Raw genomic sequence first — 20957 nt, 5'->3', positions numbered from 1 at the left:
TACTTATACCTGCACAAAGTAGACATCAGCGTTACTTTGGCAATAAATCATTGGAAATTCTGAAGTAACAGCATTTGATACTGGAGGAATAAGTGACTTCACAGAGCAAAGGGTATTGGAGAAAGTTACCTGGAGTTCAGATTGCAGTTCATGAGATTCTCTTTCTTTTTTCTGATACAACATCTGTATCACTTTGTGCTACTGAAAAGCCTGATCTAAAACTCAGTATATCTCTACTAGTATCACCCCTGAGATTTCAGTCACAATTAGACAATTTAAGGTTGCAGTATTGACACTTACCCACTTAGGAGTTGTACTCCTTTTCAGAAATCAAGGACAGCCAGCTGATAAAGGGCATTCCTACAACAAGAGGGAAGTTCCTACTAGGGAGCAGCAAGGGCAGGGCTGCTCCACAAGGCAGGATGAGCCAGGAGCACAGGACAAGAGTACCTCAGAACCCAGATACAATTCCACACTGTCTCAACAGACCATGAGGAAGACAGTGCTGATGACAAGTTCCATCAACGGTCTCATACAGGGGTCAGTAACGAATTACCAAGATGCATCCAGGGAGTCCATGCAAGAATAGAAAGAGACAAGACAGGAAACCACCTACCTACAACACAGACCCAACATCCAGCCAAACCAGAGCCAGAACATGAGACTGAAGTCCAGTGTAGCTCAAACAAGGAATGAAGGCTCAGGGCCAAGCTTAAATGGAGCTCCTGGGCCCAAGGGTGGACAGCATCGGTGGGGCCCCAGGTGAGGCTGGTCAGGGAAATTAAAGCCTATTAGTGCACTCAGAGCCCTGACAGTGGAAGAGTGTGGCTACTGAGGACTGACAGATGAGTAGTTGTATGGAATAAAAAGCAAGCATGTTTTAATCACTAAATCTATCTAGGTTTTTTTTTACAGAATAGTGACTCACAAATTGCAAACAATTTTATAGTCATGAAATCAAGTATTAGACTTGCATGAGAAAACAAAAAAAATCCTCAAATCCCATTTTTCTGTTTGATTTCTGGTAGGTAACCAAAGGCTGATCTCAGCAACTATTAGCCTTTACTACCGAAGTGGAAACGCATGAATTGCACCAGCCATTTTACACAACATGAAAGCCTTAACTGACCGAGGGTACCTGTGCAGTGTAAAGGAAAATTTTTCTTAATTGAGGGACTATTATAATAATATAGTAAATCCTATCTGTTGATACAAATGGAAGAATAGATTTTAAAAAATGCATCATTGTTAAACGCAGCATTTTAGCTATGCAGGATGCTAAGAATGTACACTACATGTACAAACACTAGCAAACCAAAAATGATGAGAATACTATTAATAAAGAAGGTTGATCCATTTGGAACCTGACTCCAGAAAACACTTTAACATATCTGCAATTTTATTTCTATTCATTTAGGAATATACAGGAAAACAGCTTAAGTATATATTTGACATCAAGTGAAGGATTAACTCCCCTCAGTGGTAAAGTTGTATCAGAAATTACTTTAGATACCCTCTCCCTCTTTAGCAAAGACACTTCCTCCTGCCTGCCACGTTAAACTTATTTGAGTGAAATGGAAAGAATGTGAAATACCTAAAAATCACCTGTGAAGATTACAGTGGCAAGAGGGGAGTTTCAGAACAGGAATAATTTTTCTTAATCCAGGAGGACTTTTTTCCAGTGGCTTCTAAAGAAGAGAGAGAGAGTGTTTCTCCTGCTCTTAAGTAGGGAAAGAACATGGTTATCAAATTCAGGATTTAGTATTTAGATTCTAATTTACAGACAACATTACAAAACAATTTTTCCTAATTTACAGATATGTAATGCAGTTCCTTTGACAGGAGTGCAGGATATTACCTGACACGACAAGGAGATTGCCAATGCAGTATTCACGTTCTCAGTCTTTTTGGTTCTTTATAGTGCCATCTCCAACTACACTCTAAATCAGGCTATTATTTATTAATGACTCTCCTTACAAATTAGGCAATATAATTTTTTTTCTAATTGGTAATATTTAAATCTCTCTTTATAGTTGTTTTCTAATTAGATTTAGAATGTGAATTTATTACTTTGCTTCTGAGACCCAAAAGAGACAGGTTGCACTCTTGCCAGAAATTGCCAGTGCAATTTCCAAGAGTGAAAATTCCTGGATTTCTGAGTCTCGTACATTTGTTTCTAATTCTCCTAACATTTCAACAAAGACAAGGTTCACAAAGTCCATCTGTTGAAAAGTCTTCCAGAGATTAAGATGTTTAAAACTGCCTGGCTATAATAAATAACAGTGCATATATAAGGTTATACAGCACATTGAACGTTACCAAATGTTAACACCTTGTATGTGTGATCAGTCCGACTTTTAAGCCTAGATCCTACAGTTTTCTGTCACGTTCACCAAGGCTGTATTTATTCCCCTGCTCATTCTTACAACCATTAATGGCTTTCTTTAAAATTCTTTGGTGATGGGTGAGGTACCAGAAAACTGGATAAGGTCAAGTATAGTGACTGTCTTTAAAAAAGGCAGGAAAGGAACCAAGAAATTTTAGCCTAGTCAGTTTAAGTTCAGCTCCCAGAAATATTCTGGGGAAAAAAAGTATCACAGAAATTGGAACAGGTAACTGGAACAGGTAACTTAATAAGGAGATCTATACACAGCCAGTATAGATCTGACAAGAATAAATCCTATCAGACCAATGTGCTACTATAATAGACCAGGAATGTCTGCAGATGGGGGAGTAGCAGCAGAGGCCATACTTCAGGACTTCAGCAGAGTTTAAACCCTATTTCCCATAACATTCCCTTAAAGTATAGCAAAAATTGTCAGTTGATGACATAAAATTGGGCGAATAAGCATCTCCACAAAGGCTTGTTGTGATTGTTTCACTGTCAGAATGGAAGGATGTATCAAATAGGACTGTGATATTCTATTCTGAGACCACATCTGTTCCCTGTTTTCATTGATGATCTGGATGAGGAAACTGAAAGTATGCTTCTTAGAGGCATAAAAACTAAAACTGCAGAAGGACAGCATTAGTACAAATAGATGTTAAAAAATCAGGAAAACAGTCTTTAAGAAAAACAGGATGCAATTCAATACAGACAAGACGAAGAGATCACGCTGAGCAAGAGTAATCAACACCAAAAATATACAACAATTAGTTAGACAGTAGTTTTTTCAGAAAAGGATGTAGGGATTATAGTACACAAACATAAGCCAGTAACGTCATGCCGTGCAGACAGGATAAGCATGACATGGAAACAAATAAGCAGGAGTATAGATTGTGAGACACCTGATAAGATCATGCAGTTCTGTTCAGCACTGTTAAGGCTTCAGCTGGGGTACTCTCTCCAGTTTTGTGCTTTGTGTTTCGAGAAGGATGTAGACTACTGTGGGAACAGTTTGTTGGAGAACAACAAGAAACATGACCTCTGAAAATGAGCTGAAAGACTTAGGAGTGACTAGCTTAATAAAGATAACACTTAAGGATTGATCAATGCTTGATAAAAGTATTCACAAGCACGAAAGTTTGGTACAAAGAAGAAATAATCAATTCACCATGTCCATGGTGGACAGGACAAGAACTAATAGCTTTAAGTTGCAGCAAGAATTATTCAGGTTACTTATTAAGGGGAAAAAGTACTTCTTGACGGTAAGTGAAGCACAGGAATTTCCTGGAGAGGTCATGGAGACCTCATCATTAGAAATTATAAAGGAGTGGATAAACAAATATCTGTCAGGAATGAACTCGGCATAGTTAGAAGATGAACTAGATGACCTTTTTGAGATCTCCTTCAATCATTTTTATGGTTCCATGATTCAGTATAACTAAAAAGATATTTCAGAAAGCCTCTGCTTTTATGGTTAGAAAAAGAATTTATCTTGGGAATTTCTAGGGGTGGAAAAGTTTTTATAACAGCTGTGGAGGACCTTTTATTTATTTTCTGGTGGGCCTTAAGTGCACAATACTTTAGTCCATAATAGGCCACATTATATTATTCTGAGAAATTGGAGTTAATGGGGCCTACTTGGGGAATATGGCACAACATCATGAAAGACAAAATACTACAGGCTCTTACTTCTGCAAAATAGACGAATGCAATAAAGCCTTTCAAAACACCACCAGCATGAATTTTCACCAGTAATAAACCTCCCCCAAACAACTAAAACCAAATTTAGCACTCTCCCTAGAAAAACATTTCTAGATACCACAGACTGTTAAAGATTCTGTATGCCTCCTTCTCTTTCCCCACCCTCACTTTGCAATTTTCCGAGCTGGTCTTTTTGCACATGGCTCCCACCTCAGAAAAATACAGATAACAGCCCCTTGCTTCATAACGGTGTTGTGAAGTAGATAAATTCCAGATCAAGAATAATACATAAACGCAAGCTCTGGAATACAGACTGTGCTGTATTAATGATAAGCTACATTGTGTCACTCTTCCATTGAGAGATAATTTCTACATCTTGCACTCATGGGGTGCAGAGATAGCCAGCCATCAGCTTCATGCTTTGGCAGCAGCCCTAAGGCAGACCCAAAGCGATCTAATGGTGCTCTCTGCATGGTGACTGTCACTTCTCATCCACAGGCCCAAGGGCAGACCCACATTCTTCACAGGAGAGATCCTATACTGCTCTCAATTTGGGGGGTTTATGCAGTCCCAGAGAGATGTGACTTCTTAGAGTAGATCAACCAATTCATGAATCTCCTTTAAATTCATAGGAACTATTCCACCCCAACAAATATCACACAAAAGACTTTGCATATAGGCTGAGTGTGAGAATAAAATGCTGTTCTATTCAGTTATGCTTTTTCTGAGATTTGCAGATATTATGTGTGTGTGAGGTGAGGAAAAGAGACCAGGATGAAAAAAGAGGGAGAGAATGTAGCAAAATAGACATGGTATGCCAAAATGAGAAAGATCCTGTTATTCTTTTCTTTGATCAAGCTACTGGCCACAGAAAAATGGCCAACATAAATTATATATGCCAAAGTCAACTTCAGCTGATGTTCTTTCTAGCCATTTGATCTTTTATCTGCCAACTTCCACCCATTTTCCCAATTGTATCCACATTTAATATTATTTTAGCCATTAAAAATGTGGTTTTCTACTTAGTTCAAGTTTTCTGTGTAACAGACATTTTATTCTTCCACTGCAATATACTGGAGAAATAAAATGCCATTTATGCAACAGGAGTGATACCCTACTGAATATATGCTACCAATAATAGCTCCTAATCACTAAAACTGTTTCTTTTTTTCACCATTTATATGGATTTAAATAGGAAATCAAAGAGTTTACTTCTTATTTTTACTCTAAAACCACACCATGAAAGGGCTATTTTCAATGAATAAAAACTAAACTGTGTACATCATTATTTTTTAAGAGTTTTTTGATTTATTATATCATTTACACGGCTGCTGAAAAAAAATACTGCTGAGTTCCACCATAGCTAATTGATGAGAAAAAAGGTTTCTGTGGCTATTTTGCAGGAACTGATAAAACACAAGGAAAGGGACCTCCTACATTGAGAATCTCTGACTGTAAATCTCACTAGTTTATGAGTGGAAAATACCTAAATAATTGTTTTGCTCAGAGATGCTAAGCACCTGTAGCTGCTGTGGACTGTAACGAGTGCTGTCAACACTCATAACTTCCAAACGTTTGGATTGTGTAACTCACTGGTCCTGGCATCTAGAAGACAGACAACTCCAGCTGGTGCTGATCTGGGGTGAAGCAGCAGACTTCACTGCACTTCAGGTTGTTTTGATACAGACAGTATTCACTTTCCCATCTGAAAAAAAAAATAAAAATAGCAGTTGATAACTGTAAACTTCTGAACTGGGAAGAAAAATACTTTCAGACTTTCCTCAGACTGCCCTGCACACCTGAAGTATTATCACGCTACAAGCAAACTATTGAGAGAAACGGAGATTGTGCTGTTTTCATGACTTTTATTCATATTTTGTTCTATTGTTTTTGACTTCAGCTGTTTTATTTCCATGGTCATGAGAAGTATCAGAGGATCTTATGAGCAGCATGTTGCCTACAAGCCACTGGCTAGCATCCACAGAGGCTGTGAGACCAGCAAGAGAATTAAATACTACAATTGAATGCTAGACGTTTCCACTAAAAGCGCCTCCCTCTGTGCACATAAAGTTCAGTAGAAATGAAACCATGGGTGTTGTAGAATTCACACTGTCATGGTGCTAAGTGGGAAATACATAAAGGCTCAGTAAGCCAAAATCTGAACCTCTGTAAAAATGACTGCATATTGCAACCAGACACAGCGCAGTTCCCATCTAGCTGGAGTATCAGCGCAGCTCCTGATGAATTTTAACACGGTCCTTCAAGCTCATGTTAACTATGAGGCGAGTTCGCCATCACTTAAGTCAGTTGTAATTTTTGTATTGCTTTCCAGCATGCATAGAGCAACCTGGTTTGCATCACAAATATGCAGATGCTTCAGTACTGGAGAAGCCAGATGACAGGTGAGGAGCGACGCTTTCAGGGCAGGATACCTTGTGGGATTCCAGACATGGTGCTGCTGGAGCATCTTGTAGCAGACTGCTTTTTCACTGGAAAACTGCGATCAATTGAAACAAAAAGCTTTTGTCGGAATGTGTGATGTAACTTTTTTGTCAGAAAGGATTTCTCAGATTCAGGAGAAACAAGCTGGCTGGCACTGGAGGGACCCAAAGAGAGAGGGGTGTGCACGCCTCACCCTCGCCCACCCGATTTGGGCAGCCAAGCTTTGGGTGGCGATCGGCCTCCCGGGCAGTGTGTCCGGCTGCAGGAACAGACAAACGGCACCGCTGCAACTGGACCAGCGTGACCGGCTCATGCCGACGGCTTCCCCTACGCCAGCGCATGCTTTTGGGCTTGAACCCTTTGTAAAGCGGTATGAGCTGTGCCGCTGCAGCACCTGGCGCTGGGACGCAGGGTGTGGATTAACGCAGTTACACCGGGAAGGTGAGGGATGCGTCGACCCGCTTTCTCGTGGGGCAGCGTGGCACCAGGCGCTTCGTCCTTCTGAAGCTTCGCACAGAAACACGGCGGAGCCGAAAGCCGGGGCCCTCCTCGCCATGAGGAGCTCGGCCAGTCACGCCAACCCAACGGCGTTCCCAGGACGTGCCGGCAAAACTTCGCCTTGCCCGTCCCCGCTGCACGCACAGGCGCGTTCCGGGGGATCGCCCCGGGGCAGGGGTGTCACTCGGAGCCCGTTTTCCAGGGCCGCCACCCTGCCCGTCGCGCACTTTCCCCCGGCGCCTGACGATCGCCGCCGACCCTCCCTCCGGCGGCGGAGGCGGGACGGCTGAGGGGGCCGCGGGCAGCCCGGCACCCCCCGCCCCGCCCCGGGCAACCGCTCACCTCACGGCGGGGCCTGCCCCGAGCGGGGGGGCGCCCTCCGCGGCGGGCCGGGCGGCGGCGGCGGCGGCGGCGCCCCCGGAGCCCCGCTGAGGGGGACCCCGGCCCGCGGCGGCCCTGAGGCGGAGGCGGTGCCGTTGGGGGCGGCATCTCCCGTCCCCTCCCGTCCCCTCCCCCTGCCCTCCCTCCGCTCCCTCCTCCCGCCGCGCCGCGCCGCTGCCCCCTCCTCCCGGGCCGCGGCCGGGGATATCCCCGGCCCCTCCCCGGCGGGCCGGCGGCGGCCCAATGGAGGTGGAGATGCTGTGCGGGCTGCGGGCGGGCTGGGGGCGCCGCCGAGCCGCGGACGCCGCCGCCGGCCCGGGGACGCGCACACTCGGCGGGGAGCCGGAGGCAGAGGCGGGCGCAGGCGGCGGCGCCGGGGCCGGGACTCTGGCAGGCGGCGGCGGCGGCTGGGATGAGCCGGGGGGGCGGCTGTGGGGGCAGATAGCGTCCCGCGGGGAGGCGGCCGAGTGGGGCTCGGAGCGGCGGCGGGGTCCGCCCGGCAGCGCCATGGCGGCTCAGTGCGACCCGCTGAGCGGGTACCTGCAGCAGCCGCTCTCCGACCCGGGCTCCAACAGCGAGCGCAGCACCGACTCGCCCGTGCCCGGCTCCGAGGAGGACTCGGCCGGCCCGCCGCGGTCCCTGCACAGCCCCGAGTGGGGCGAGGAGCGATTCCGGGTGGACAGGAAGAAACTGGAGGCCATGCTCCAAGGTGAGGGCGGGGAGAGGCGACGGCGGTCTCGGGGGGGGGGGCGCGGGGCGGCGGCCGCCCGGGAGGGGAGAGGGGGCCGCGTCCCCGGCCCGGCCCGCCATGCCGTGCCCTGCCTTCCCCTTCCCCGCCGGGCCGGGGATCCTCCTGTCAGCCCCTCCGGCGCCGCAGAGGGGCGGCCGCTGGCCGGCCGGGCGCTGGACGCGGCCCTGGGTCGGCGGGAGCCCCGCGGGCCGGTCCTGGGCTCCGCGGCGCCGTCGTGGCCTCCCGGGCCGGGACTACGCGGGGAGGAGGCTCCTCACGTCCTCTCCCCGGAGCGGGGACGAACGTCGCGGACCGGGGGCGGGTGACGGGGACACCCCCCGGTCGTCTGATGTCGCTTGGGGCCGCGGCGGCCCCGGCGTCGCGGGTGGTGCCGGTGCCCGGCCCCGCCGGGGCTCCTCCGCACCGGCGGCAAGCCAGCGCGCTGCGAGGCTGCGGCTTTGAAGGTCGAAGTCTCTCAGAAATCCCTCTTTTAAAACGTAATATCCCCGCTCTGGCAAGATGGTCCAGGCTCTCGGCTTTCGAGGAACAGCCGAGGCCGCCGCGCAGCGGGAAGGGAGCCCCTGAAGCCGGGCGTCCCGGCCAGGGGACGGGGGACGGCTCCGCTCCGGAGAGCTGACGGTGGCAGCCGCTGCCTGAGGGCTTGCTCAGCCTTTGGCTCCGCTTTCTTCCCCCCCTCCTCCTTGAGACTATGTATTTCATCCCAGTATGTTTTGAATTATCTAACTCTCAGTGGAAGTTACGTAGGCAGCTTTTGACAAAATAGTATAGTGGTAGCAATTGCTGGTTTTGTTGCTTAAGAGCGGGTAAGTAGATTTAAACCAGCTGAGGATGTTGCTGAGTGGGGTAGTTCCCCCGGGGTGTGCCCTGCTGCCTGATCTGAAGAGCCCGTGAGAACAGAGGTGAGTTTCAGGTCTTCACGTTGTCAAATCTCAGGGCAAGTTTGGATCAACAAGGAAAGATGGTGGTGGTTTCGAGAAGTGTAATCTTTCCGCTGGGACTACTGTTTTGTAAACATTTAATGTTACACTTAACATGTTAACTCAAGTATTTATGTACATTTTCAAAACAAATAAACCCCTGATGGATATTTCACTGCTGTTCATGTGGCGTGTCACATGGAAGGCATTTCATTCACTCGCTGGAAACCGTAGGTGCTCGATGCCTGACTGTCCCCTGTCAGAGCACTTGCCTCTTCCAGCGATGGGAAGCTGCGGGAGCCAGCAGAGGAACAGGAGTGGGTGAGTTGGGTTGGTCACTGAAGAGCTGCAGTTTGACTAGGTGACTACAATGATTGGAATTTTTTTAACTGAGATTCTTTCTCCTGGGGGTGAGTTAATCTTTAATCAGTTAATACTTTAGTGCTAGTAGAAAAATCTCATCATGTAATGCAATGAAGAGAAAGGAATTCAGAGAAACAGAAGTCTCATAAGCAGCAACAACTATTTATAAAGGTGTGCTCATCAAAAGTGTCTTAAAACCAAGAACACCTGGGTATTGAAAGGAAAAAGTATTTCTGTGTATGAAGTGGTAGGAAAAAGGGTCAAAAGTTAAAGGGCTATATGAAGATTGAAGGTTGCCTTAACATTTTCCCCTAGTACCAAAATAAATTTCCATTATCTCATCCCATACACAGTCCTTCCTTTTACTGCCTGAAGTAGTAAGCATGCGAGGGTAAACAAAGCTCCTAAGCAGAATCCAAATACTGTATAGGTTGTGTCATCAAGCAGTAGCCAGTGTCAAAATGTGAGGGTTTCTTTTGTCTGCTCCTTTTAAATTTTTTTTCTTATCCTCGTAAGAGTGTAGTAAAAAGTGTATGAGTAGAGTAAGTAAATGCAAACAGAATGCTGCCTGCTTTTTGATGAGAGGTTGCTGTATGTCCAGTCTAGAATGTGCATGCTTCAGGTGATGGTTTGAGGACTTTTTACATCAGTTAGTTATCCTTTTTTGTGAAGAAAAGTACACGTTGGACTTCGTAAGAAGTGATTTTGTGTGAAAACCTAAACTTTCTGGTTTATTGGTAATGAAAAACTGCTCATTAGGAAACATGAGGCACACGTAATAGTTTTTTCTGTCAGAAGACTGTGAACTGTTTGTTAAATATCATCGCTTTCAGTTTCCTCTCTGTACTTTGCAAGTTTTTTTATCTCATCTCTTGCCTTCCTACAAGATAGGTTTTACTTATCCTTTTCTCGTAGCAGAATACCTCAGTCATTGAGTAGCTCTGCCAGGGTGTCTCCAAGAGCATCGGGAAGCCAGATCTGTAACTGGTACCCAGAAATTCAGAGACAATTATACTGCTGATGACAAGCCAAAGTTGATTTTACTTTTTTAACATGTCCCGTTCTCCCCCCCCCCCCCCCCTTTTTTTTTTTGTGGCTATCTTCTGGGAGTGGAAACTTTGACTCCCCCTAGTAGGAAGGGAACAATGGAAAGGAAGCAGTGTGCCATCTCCAGAAACTAACTTCTGTTAGACAATTAATAGGGTCATGCGTTTTATGGTTTCTGATACCAGATCCTTCACTGGCAATTCTTAAACTATACAGAAATTACATTGTGGAAGGGAAACATCTCTGTAGTCTAAGTGGTGATGACCAGATTTCTGATTTTCAAAGGTTATCCAATTTTTTGCCTTTTTTTAGTTCAAGCTGCTGTAAATGCAGTTTCTTGTTCATATTACATGCTTAAAGGCGCTTCTTTTGCTTTTACCAGCTGCTAGAAAGCATGTTTACACTTGTGAAAGTTACTTTTTAAATGATTTAAAGACTTATGATTTCTTCTAGTGTTCACCATAGCTTTCTTAGATTGTAGGAAAGTGAGAATACGTCATCTTTAGTTCAGTTGTCTTTAAAGCCAAGTTTGAAACAATATCTGTTGAAGAAATCTGTTAGGAAATGTTCTTATTCTCGGCTGGGGATCCCTTATTTTTTTGCTAGTAAACATCTGTTGTTTGCTAATGATGAAATGTAAAAAACAGCCAGGGTAGAAAGAATATGAGGAAGCTCAGTGTTTGGCTTGTTGCTTCTGTTACATTCTGTGATTGCGTTGCTGAATTTTATATGTATTTCTGCCATGGTTATTTTTATCTTTTGTGCACTTGATATTTTCTGGATAGTTTCTTGGGGGACAATGGTGACTTGAGTGAGACTCACCTGGGCATAGCAGACTGGATAGCTCATGGGGGGAACTAGATTACCTTACTGTCAGATAGAGACTCCACAACTGGAGTAAGTGTTGTAGCAAGACACTGGGTAGCTTTCTTTCAAAAAAGAGTTGACTTGGCTAGTTTGCTACCAGTTGTATCTGAAGCAGAAACCAAATATCAATTGAGGTGTCAGAAAATCTTGGTAGATTTAAGGATGCTTCTGGTACTTTTTTTTCCCACTTTGAAATAATTGTTTTAGTACTTTTGGTGTTTCGAAATTTGGTTCTTAATAGCCTTAAGATAAATATCTTAAAAGAAAAGTAGAGGGAGCTTCTCCAGGAGCTTTGCTTTTTCTGTTTGGAATATCAGGAGATGCAAAAGCTGTGGTAAAAACCTCAAACATAAGAATAATTTTTTCTTGTTGTGTCCAACTACTTTGTATGACTGTTTTAGTATTTGCTCATAGATGACTGGAATAATGTTCCATAAACAAATCTCAGTCTTTACGGTGGGATATAAGCTATCTTATACTGCATGTCTTCATCAGAATTTGTTGGTGAACAGATCTCTTTAGAATAAACTTTTTTTTCTCAGGAAGCAAATTTGAGTAAAATGGATCAGCTATTCTTTGCAACAGTGACAGAAGATGGTATTTCATAGTAGCCCTATTAATTGTAGCTGCTCTGCACTAAATTCTGGTGAATGCTCAGGTGACTTAATACTGTGGAATGACTGACTTAGTGCATGTTTGAGTGCCTGTTACCATAGCAGCTGAGTATTATTACAAAAATGCAAAACACTAAACTTAAAAAAGCTGTCCAAAAGGTATAATCTGACAGCTAATGTTGCAGCAATCGATAGACTTAAAGCTTTAAGTTGGCCATGAACCTTAACAAAACAAAACCAACAAACAAAAAAAAAGCAACACCTTATTCTCTTGCATGGTGTGTCTTATACTTGGCTACAAAGTGTTATGCCAGTCTTGCATTTCAAATAATCCTTTTTCTGTGTCATGTTATTTAGCAGACATGGGGGGTTTTGATGGGATGTATGTACAGCACACGCTTAAATACTTTGTGACTTCATTATGCAGTATCACACAACAGTACTTGGGTAAAAAACTAAATCCACGCTCTTTTTTAATAAGAGTCTAACTCTAGCAGTGGTATGCGTGCCATATTATATGTGGCTCTTAATTTAAAAAAACAATGATGTGCCTGTTAGAATTCTGTTTTTCTCTGGGTTTTTTTATGCATCATCTTTCAGTTTGTGGACTCTTTGGGGTAATTTTAATTATGGGATCTGAAACATTATGGGTGGTATGGGTTTTTTTTCTCATGAGATAATTCAGTGTGTACTTGACTATTGATAAACAAACAAGAAAAGCACAGACCTACCTGCTTAGGAAACTCTGAAGAGTACTTGGCACTGCAAGCACCCTATTTGCTGTTGAGCTTATCTTACAGAGCAGGTTGTGATGATACTGAATGGGAATCTTGGAAAATAGCAGTGCCCTGTATTGATTTAGTGACTGTCATTGGTGCCTCTGTACGTTAACTGGAGTAGGTCAGAGTTACAGGAATCATGTCAATCTTAATTTACATAACATAGACTTGATTTCTAAAAATAATAAAGGATTATTTATTATTTTTCAGGCAGTAAGGGTAAAAGTACTGTAACTCAAATTTAGTATAAACAGTCCGTACAAGCAGCTCATTTGAGTACCTTTGCGTAGCTCTCCTTCCTGCCATCGCAGCATTGAGTGAGCACTCCCCTGTCCTGTTCCCTCAGTTTTGGTGCTCTTTACCTGTCATGAGGAGTTGGAAAAATGCTCAACTAGTAATTTTTCACCAAAAGAAATCCTATTTTTCTTAAATGGAAGTGACAAAAATATTTAGATAAATTTTTCATGGTTTAGGTGAAACTTAATTTACTGTAAAACTACTGAAAATCAATTGTTAATTCCTTTGCATAAAGGTCAGCCTTGAGGCCATTGCCCGATCCTAAGACTGTACTTACGCAATGGCTAGTTCTGATGCTTGGATGTTAACCAATTTATTTTGTTTGCTGATCCATCAGGTGAAACTTGTATTTAAACAAGTATATTTTCCCTACTTAATGCATAACTATGTGGGACAGTGTACTTTTAATACTTCTCTACTAGTTTGCTTCAGCTACGGACAATGATAAATTGATAAGTGTGATAAGCAAAGTGGCGGGGGGGGGAGAAAAAACACTTGTATTTGAATGTACTAAAGAAGATGGAGATGTTTTAGGAAACCTGGGCCTCTGCTGAGACTTTGCTACAAACAAGTTTCATTAGAGGCTAGCCCCTGAAGACATGAATGACTAGATTTTGAGTGAGTTAGCTGCTTAATAGGCAATCATAACTGTTGATGGTTTCTGTGTGGGGATGGCAAGCTCTGTGTTAAATTTATGTTGGGTTTTTATGTTTAAATGGCTAAGAAGGAATTACTACCTCTCTTCTGAATTTTTTTTTGTGTGTGATGATGGCAGAAATCCCTATTATAAAACTAATTGCACTGTGATCCTTCAAATAATTAGTGTGTCTTGCTTGCAACTGAAGTTTAAAATAAGCAGAGTGCTGTTGATTTATACTCCTGTTTAAAGTCCCCCGTGTCCCTGTTGGAGGTTTGAGATGTGAAGTATGTCTTTTTACCAGATTCTTACTGAAATACCTTTTCAAACTCTTTATTTTAGTAGGTCCTAAACACAGTTTCTTTTCCTAGAGGAAGAAAATGTTTTTTCTTCTAAATGGTGAGATTTCTGTTGGTGGCTTTTATTTTATTTTTTTTTGTTCCTTGAAATGTATCAGCATAACCTGGACAACGACATAGTTGTGGGGAAACTGGAACCTTTCTAATAGCATTTACATTTGGTGCTTAACTTGCATGTAGCAGAAAAAAAAAAAACCAAGTTCTTTGTCAGTTTTTCAAATCCCTAAAGTGCTGAATAGTCTATTTCTGCAAAAATAAATATATGAAATGAAATTGTGTGACTTGTAGTTTAAAAATGTTCTTGCATTCCATTGTTAACAATTGTAATAATACCACTTTCTCAAGTTTCAGTGTTTTTTAAGTAGTACAACGGACTATCATGGTTTGGCATGAACTGCTAAGTTAAGTATTGCTGGCTTGCACATTCCTGTTGGTTATATTGTAATCTTTACCTCCATTGGAAAATATGTCCTATTTTGAGTACTTATTTCAGGCCCTTGGCTCTGTGCCTGTCAAACAATGAAAGATGCTAGTTTTCTTTAATTTCAGAGCTCTGTGAAGAACTAATGGCTTTTTTAATTTGATTTTTATTACAGTAATGTCCCTTACTCTGAAGACTCAGTAGTGACTTTCATGAACTTTGAGCATAAAAGCCAATATGACTACATGTGAGTTGGTGTTCAGATAGCTTATTAATTGTGTGTACTTTTTGTAGCCAAAGGAATGAGTACTTGATTTAAGGATTTCTTCTTTAAGATGCTACCTGTTAATCAGTGGTAGTTTTTGAAATAATTTTGACTTAAGCAACTAAAAACATTCCTTGAACATATCTGCAACTTTTGTTCAGTATCTGTTTTTGTTTGACTAGACTTTCTTGTCTCTGGTTCAGATCAGTATGACTGTATTGCATGGGCCAATGTAACTCTTCATGTTTCGGTGACTTTTATAGCTGATTTATGTAAAGATGTCTATAGTGATAGCCTCTTTACTGGAATAGGAATACAAAATTTTCAAAAAAATTGTTTCCTGTTAAAGGTTCATTGATGTTGTGAGGGCGTGCTCATGAGTGATAGCAGTGCTCTGCTAGGTCACTGTATGTGTGGAGCTATTGGAGTAACTAATGCTCATAGAAAACACAGAGCTGTATCCTTTCTGCTGTTATCTTTGTAGCTAATAGAGCCTGAGGAATCTGGGTTTTCAACAAGTTCTCTCGTATTTATACGTGAAAGTGTAGTTTTGGATACTGGGGGGGGAAACTCTTGATGTCTATGCAAGAAAAGATGGGTGTGATGGATGGGGGTTTAAAACAAATACAGAACAGAGGTAATGCTAGGTGTCTGAATAGTTAAGTCACTTGCCTAGTAGCATAACTGTGTTTAATTTTTGTGCTGCAAACCAGATTTTGTGAAGAGAGGTTGATGGCCATGTAGCAACATTGGTCTGTCCTAGCCATTATCCTGGCTGTGTAGCCCTAGTGCAATAGAAGCCAGAGCACAGAAATCAGGAAGGCATGCAGTAGGCATGTGCCTGCAGAACAGTTACAGGAGAAGCTCTTGTACCTTTTCTGGGAAATCCACACAAGTGGGTACCTCCCTGAAGTGCCTGAGGTTAATGCAGGCAGCATGGATATCGGACAGGTGGACCTGGTGGTCTGCATGCAGTTGCAGGGCTATGATCTTGCTGAGATTGCAGAGGTGTGGTGGGATAGCTCTTGGGACTGATGTCCTTCAATGACTGGATACAGGCTTTTTAGGATTGACGGGCTGGGATGCTGAGGAGGAGGTGTTGCCCTTTTATGACAGCAGTGGTGTTGCACGGAGCTCTGCCTTGGGGCAGAGGATGAGCCAGCTGAGAGAGCATGGGTCAGGATTATTGGGTAGATCAATCTGCGTGGTGTTACGAGTGTCTGCTACAGACCATGTAATTAGTTGGAAGCAACAGATGAGGTCGTCTTCAAACAACTGGAAGCAGCCTCGTGTTTGCAAGCCTCAGTCCCAACGGAGGACTTTAACTGCTCTGCTCTCTGCTGGAGGAGCAGCACGGTAGGGCACAAGCAATCTAGGAGGCTTCTGGAGTGCATTCATGACAACTTCCAAACATAGGTGCTCAAGGAGGTGACAACAGGATGTGCTCTGCTGAACTTTGTACTTGCAAGCAAGGAAAAAACTCGTCAGGGATGTGAAGATGGAGGGCAGCCATTTGGAGGGACCTTGACAGGCTGGAGAAATGGGCCAACAGCAATGTCGTGAATTCAACAAAAGGAAATGTGAAGTTCTGCACCAGGGGAGGAATTACCCCATATACCATCACAGGTTTGGGCCAACTGGCTGGAGAGCAGCATCCCAGAAAAGGACCTGGGAGTCCTCATGGGCGAGAAGCCTGCAGTGTGGCCTTGTGACTAAGAAGCACAACAGCATTCTGGGCTGCATGAGGAAGAGTGTTGTTGGCAGGTTGAGGGTGGTGATCCTTGCTTGCTACTCAGCCCTGGTAAGACACATTAGGAGTGCTGTGTCCAGACCTGGGTTGCCCAGTACAAGAGACATGGACGTTGTTCTGCCTGATGGAGGAAGTCCAGCAAAGGGCCACAAAGCCCTCAATAGAGGGACTGGAGCATCTGACGTAGGGGGAGAGGCTGAGACATCTGGGACTGTTTAGCTTTAATCTTGAGAAGAGAAGGCACAAGGAAGACCTTATTAATTTTGTGTATATGTGTGAGGGGGTGTAAGCAGATGGAGCCAGACTCTTCTCAGTGGTGCCTAATGACAGGACAAGACGAAATTTCATTTTATAACTTTTCTCCTTTTTCTGAAAAGGAAGCAATCCATAAAATCTGGAGACTTGTCAGTTTTGCAGTTTCAGTGTTTGTTGCTGAAGTGAGATCACTAATGTGTCTCTTTTGGAGAGCGAAGGAATCTTAAGGATTCTTAACTACAAAGATTCTTAATTACAAATTTTACATTTTTAATTGTTGAGTTAAAATAGTAAATCTAATATTGGACTGTAATATTAAAGCATAATATTTATTAATGTTATGCATTGAATAAGACTATAAATACACATTTTTAGGTAAATGCTTGATCAGATACCAGTATTAAAAATGGCACTTTGCAGCCTGAACTGCACTCCAGGGCTGATAAAATTGTGACTGAGCATAGGGGTCGATTTGCTTTCCCTAGGGCAGTGAGAAACATCTGCTGGAAAACATTAGTCCATACGTCTCACCTTTAAAAGTCCTGGTAGGATTTAGATTTATTTTTTTAACTTCAGATTTCTTATGCTTGATTACTGATGCTTTTTAGTGTCATGTCAGTGAAACTTAAAATACTGATGGAGTGGTCAAAAGTTTTGGTTGCCTTTGTGTTTTTAAGCTGTGGTTCTCTTGAACAGGTAGAAAATCACTAATACTTTTTATATTTTTGTTCTATTTGTTTAGTGTGGTTACTTCTGTTCTTTAGACACTTACCACTTTATGGTGGCTCCTAAACATAGGCTAATCATCATCTTGCAAGTTACTGTTTACCATTTTATAGTGTTTCCAAATTTTTTTCGTGTGATGCAGTTTCACAGGCCAGTTGCTGACCACTGGTCTCTGCCTGGGAACTGTTGCTTCACAATGAACAGTGACAATCAAAACGTTGGAGCAGCTTACCTCTTCTTCCTTATACCCAATTTTTGTTTTCTTAACCCTTTGTCATGGTTTAACCCCAGTCAGCAACTAAGCACCACGCAGCTGCTCACTCACTTTTCCCCCACCCAGTGGGATGGGGGAGACAACGGGGGGGGGAAGTAGAACTCATGGGTTGAGATAAAGACAGTTTAATAGGACAGAAAGGAATAAAATAATAATAAAAATGACAGTCCTTTTATTATTATTGGACTATACAAAACAAGTGATGCACAGTGCAATTGCTCACCACTTGCTGACTGATGGCCAGTTAGTCCCTGAGCAGTGATTCCCCTGCCAGGCCAAGTCCCCCCAGTTTATATACTGGGCGTGATGGTACATGGTATGGAATATCCCTTTAGCCAGTTTGGGTCAGCTGCCCTGGCTGTGTCCCCTCCCAGCTTCTTGTGCCCCTCCAGCCTTCTTGCTGGCTGGGCATGAGAAGCTGAAAAGAAATCCTTGACTTAATGTAAATGCTGCTTTGCAGCAACTGAAAACATCAGCGTGTTATCAACATTCTTCTCATACTAAATCCAAAACCTAACACTATACCAGCTACTAGAAAGAAAATGAACTATCCCAGCCGAAACCAGGACACCCTTGCATCACCTCTTGTGCCAAGGCTGTATCCTGTCTTATTTCCTTAAATATTTCTATATTGACTACAAAAAGGACGTATTTTGGATAGCCTGCCTTAGGTGTTGAGGTACCCGGGGCTCTAAATAAGCGACACTGAGAACAAGTGACAGTGCCCAGCACGTTTCGTGTTTCATTTGCTCGCACCAACCTGAACGATGCAGTGCGGGGTTTGGTATGCGAGGTGACGCGTGGTGACCCCGCTGCGTGGCTGGCAGCAGCGAGCACGCACGCAGGAGCGGTGGAGTGCAGCTCTGCGGTGTGACAGGGACGGGTCCGGCTAACGCGGGCTCAGCTGCGGCCCCTGCCTGGGGAGGGCCTGGCGCCCGAGTCCCCCAGCCCCTGAGAAGGTGGTGGCCAGGACAGATGGCTGCTGCCAGGGCAGGTCTCGGTAGGCACCTTCTTTTAGCCTGTTTTCATCCGTGCGGGGCGTGCGTGAGCACGGTGTCTGGCCGCAGACTGCAGTCCTGACAGGGGTGCTCTGGCTTGTGGTCCCTGGTGGGGAGGGGACCTGCTGCCTGGCCGAGCGAGTTGGGATACGGGTCTCCTGTGGCAATGCACTGAGCGCTGCTGCTTTGCTGCCCTCAAACAACTTTTAAGATCATCATCACACGAGGATATAATTATCTCTGGTTAGCTTGCGTGTGCTTCTTAACTGCTTGAGCTTCAACTGAGGCATCAGGGTTCACTTGCAGGAACTGGATAAACTAACTGGATGTTCAGTGGCCAAGCACTGGGAGCTGACTGTGGGTTGGAGTGGCCGTGCTGGTTCAAGTGGTATACTTAATGGTCTCCACGCTATACTTCACACTGTGTCCAGCTGAGCTTTACGTTCTTGTTGATGGCATGTTAGCAAGTTGTGAAAACAGGTATTACTAACACAGCATAGATTGGAGCGCAGTGGTATTATGTCATTGCTCAGATTCTGCTCTGTAAACTACAGAAAAACCTGTTGCTCAATGTACCCTTCCTGGAGGTCTCTTCCTTGCAAGTGTGAGAACAGGAGATAACTTGTTCTTTAGGTTTCTTTTCTTTCAAGGGTGAAGGCTTTTTAAACAATGTTTGTAGATGTATCACTTGTCACGAAAAAGACAGAAAATAATAGACATTCATTTAAAAAGCACGAGATTTCCAGTCATTCTGACTATCTCCCAAATGGCCAGCTGCCAGCAGCTGTGTCTTTCGAATTTGGCATCTTGAGATCAACAGTTTTATAAATGCTGTGGAATAAAGCTAGTATTTTTAATGCTTAGTGGTTGCTTTTTTTTTTTTTTAAAGTTGGCCTGGTTGATATTCCCTAGAACTTTAAAGGTCAGATTTTGACCCATTTTATTAGAGGGTAAGGACTACTGGAGCACACTCGTCCCTTGGGAGGTCACTTGACAGGGGACACGCAATCTGCAGTCGGCTGAAGATTTTTTGAAGATGTATTTAGCACCTGGTAAGTGATAATGTGTGTATGTAGTTAAATGTTTTGGCTGTTACGCTATCTCTAGAGAGGTACAAATGCAGCCCAATAGAAATGTTACTGGACTAGGAGCAATGTCCTCCACTGATCTGCCTTGAGACCTTGATTAAATTGCTTTTCTTTCCCCGTTCTGATTTGACAGTTGAGCCTTCTCCCAGAGGTAGGAAACTGGTCAGTGCAGTTGCTATAAATCTTGTGAAAAATACTCCTTACATAGAAAACTTGATAAACTTGTATAGAGAAGCTTTCTCTCAAATATTAAGGAAATGGCGACTCCCCATTCCTTTTTTGGCTTTTTGCCTGTTGGGAACATGTAGATGCAAGTGAAGCATGAGCTGACCATTCTCTGTTGGCTAAACTTCTGTACAGGCCAGGCCTGGGAGGCTTTGCGGAGACTCGGTTCCATTTTCTGCTGAAACTGTGATATGAATTAGGTCTGCAAGAATTGTTTTTGATGAAAAACAAGCAGTAATCTTTGTGCTTTTATGGTTATTGTGAGGCTTGCAGTATGTAGATACTGAAGAATTTCTTTGTAATACTGTGGCTTTTATAGGTACTTTTTTCCTCCTCCTCCCACAGAAATGATTTTCTGATTTTTTTGGGGGGGACCTGCCCAGCATTTTACTTAAGAAGCTATGGGATGGTAATTTTTTTTTTAGGTCTTTCAGTCCTTCTCTAAAGCTTTTTAACTTGCAAAGATAACTTCTATTTGTAAGAGTTTGAATGCCACAGGATGTTTTTTCTCTAGATGCTAGAATATTACAGAGCTTTTGAAAGCAAAAATTATAAATAAAAATGAATGCCAAGGAAAGAAAAAATGAGACCTCATTCCAGATTATTCAAGTGAAATAAGTATATAACTTGAATATGGAAATAAAAAAAAAAAGATTGGGCTGTGTTATTTCTCACTTAACTTGGTATGAAGTATCTGTAAAAGCTAGATTCATTGTTCGTACTAGTAATGAGATGACTAGCAGAACAAAACCAAAATGCTGTTCTGCTGCTTGTGGAACAGGTCAGATCATGGTCTTCATCTAATTAAACTTCTTTCTTGGAAAGGAATTCAGCTATATTTCCTTGTCAGGAAAACTTGCATCATTTTTATTACGAAGTTCAGCTAAATGGTTTGTAGTATAACATATCTGAAAAT

At 43.4% G+C, this 20957-nt stretch overlaps 1 protein-coding gene and 1 long non-coding RNA gene across 3 annotated transcripts in view; one reads left to right on the top strand and one right to left on the bottom strand.

Annotated features, from left to right (window-relative positions):
* Positions 1-5420: 5420 nt before the first annotated feature.
* LOC142030619 (uncharacterized) lies at positions 5421-7493 on the bottom strand. The gene is made up of 3 exons (XR_012650228.1): positions 7370-7493; positions 6520-6584; positions 5421-5792 (listed from the first exon to the last, which is right to left on the bottom strand). It is a non-coding gene; the product is annotated as an uncharacterized LOC142030619 (long non-coding RNA).
* Positions 7494-7747: 254 nt separating this feature from the next.
* The window catches only part of BICC1 (BicC family RNA binding protein 1), a 114990-nt gene continuing 101780 nt past the window's right edge, over positions 7748-20957 (top strand). Inside the window, exon 1 of one of the 2 annotated variants that reach the window (XM_075025517.1) lies at positions 7748-8117. In XM_075025517.1, the coding sequence (XP_074881618.1) occupies positions 7916-8117 (202 nt within the window). In that variant the 5' untranslated portion in view covers positions 7748-7915. The remainder of the gene's footprint in view (positions 8118-20957) is intronic. The other variant, XM_075025518.1, reaches the window with a different exon arrangement.

This window comes from Buteo buteo, chromosome 4 (genome assembly GCF_964188355.1).
Source record: "Buteo buteo chromosome 4, bButBut1.hap1.1, whole genome shotgun sequence".
Lineage (NCBI taxonomy): Eukaryota > Metazoa > Chordata > Aves > Accipitriformes > Accipitridae > Buteo > Buteo buteo.
The sequence above is the reverse complement of the archived record's forward strand: the minus strand, read 5'-3'. Positions and strand labels throughout refer to the sequence as shown.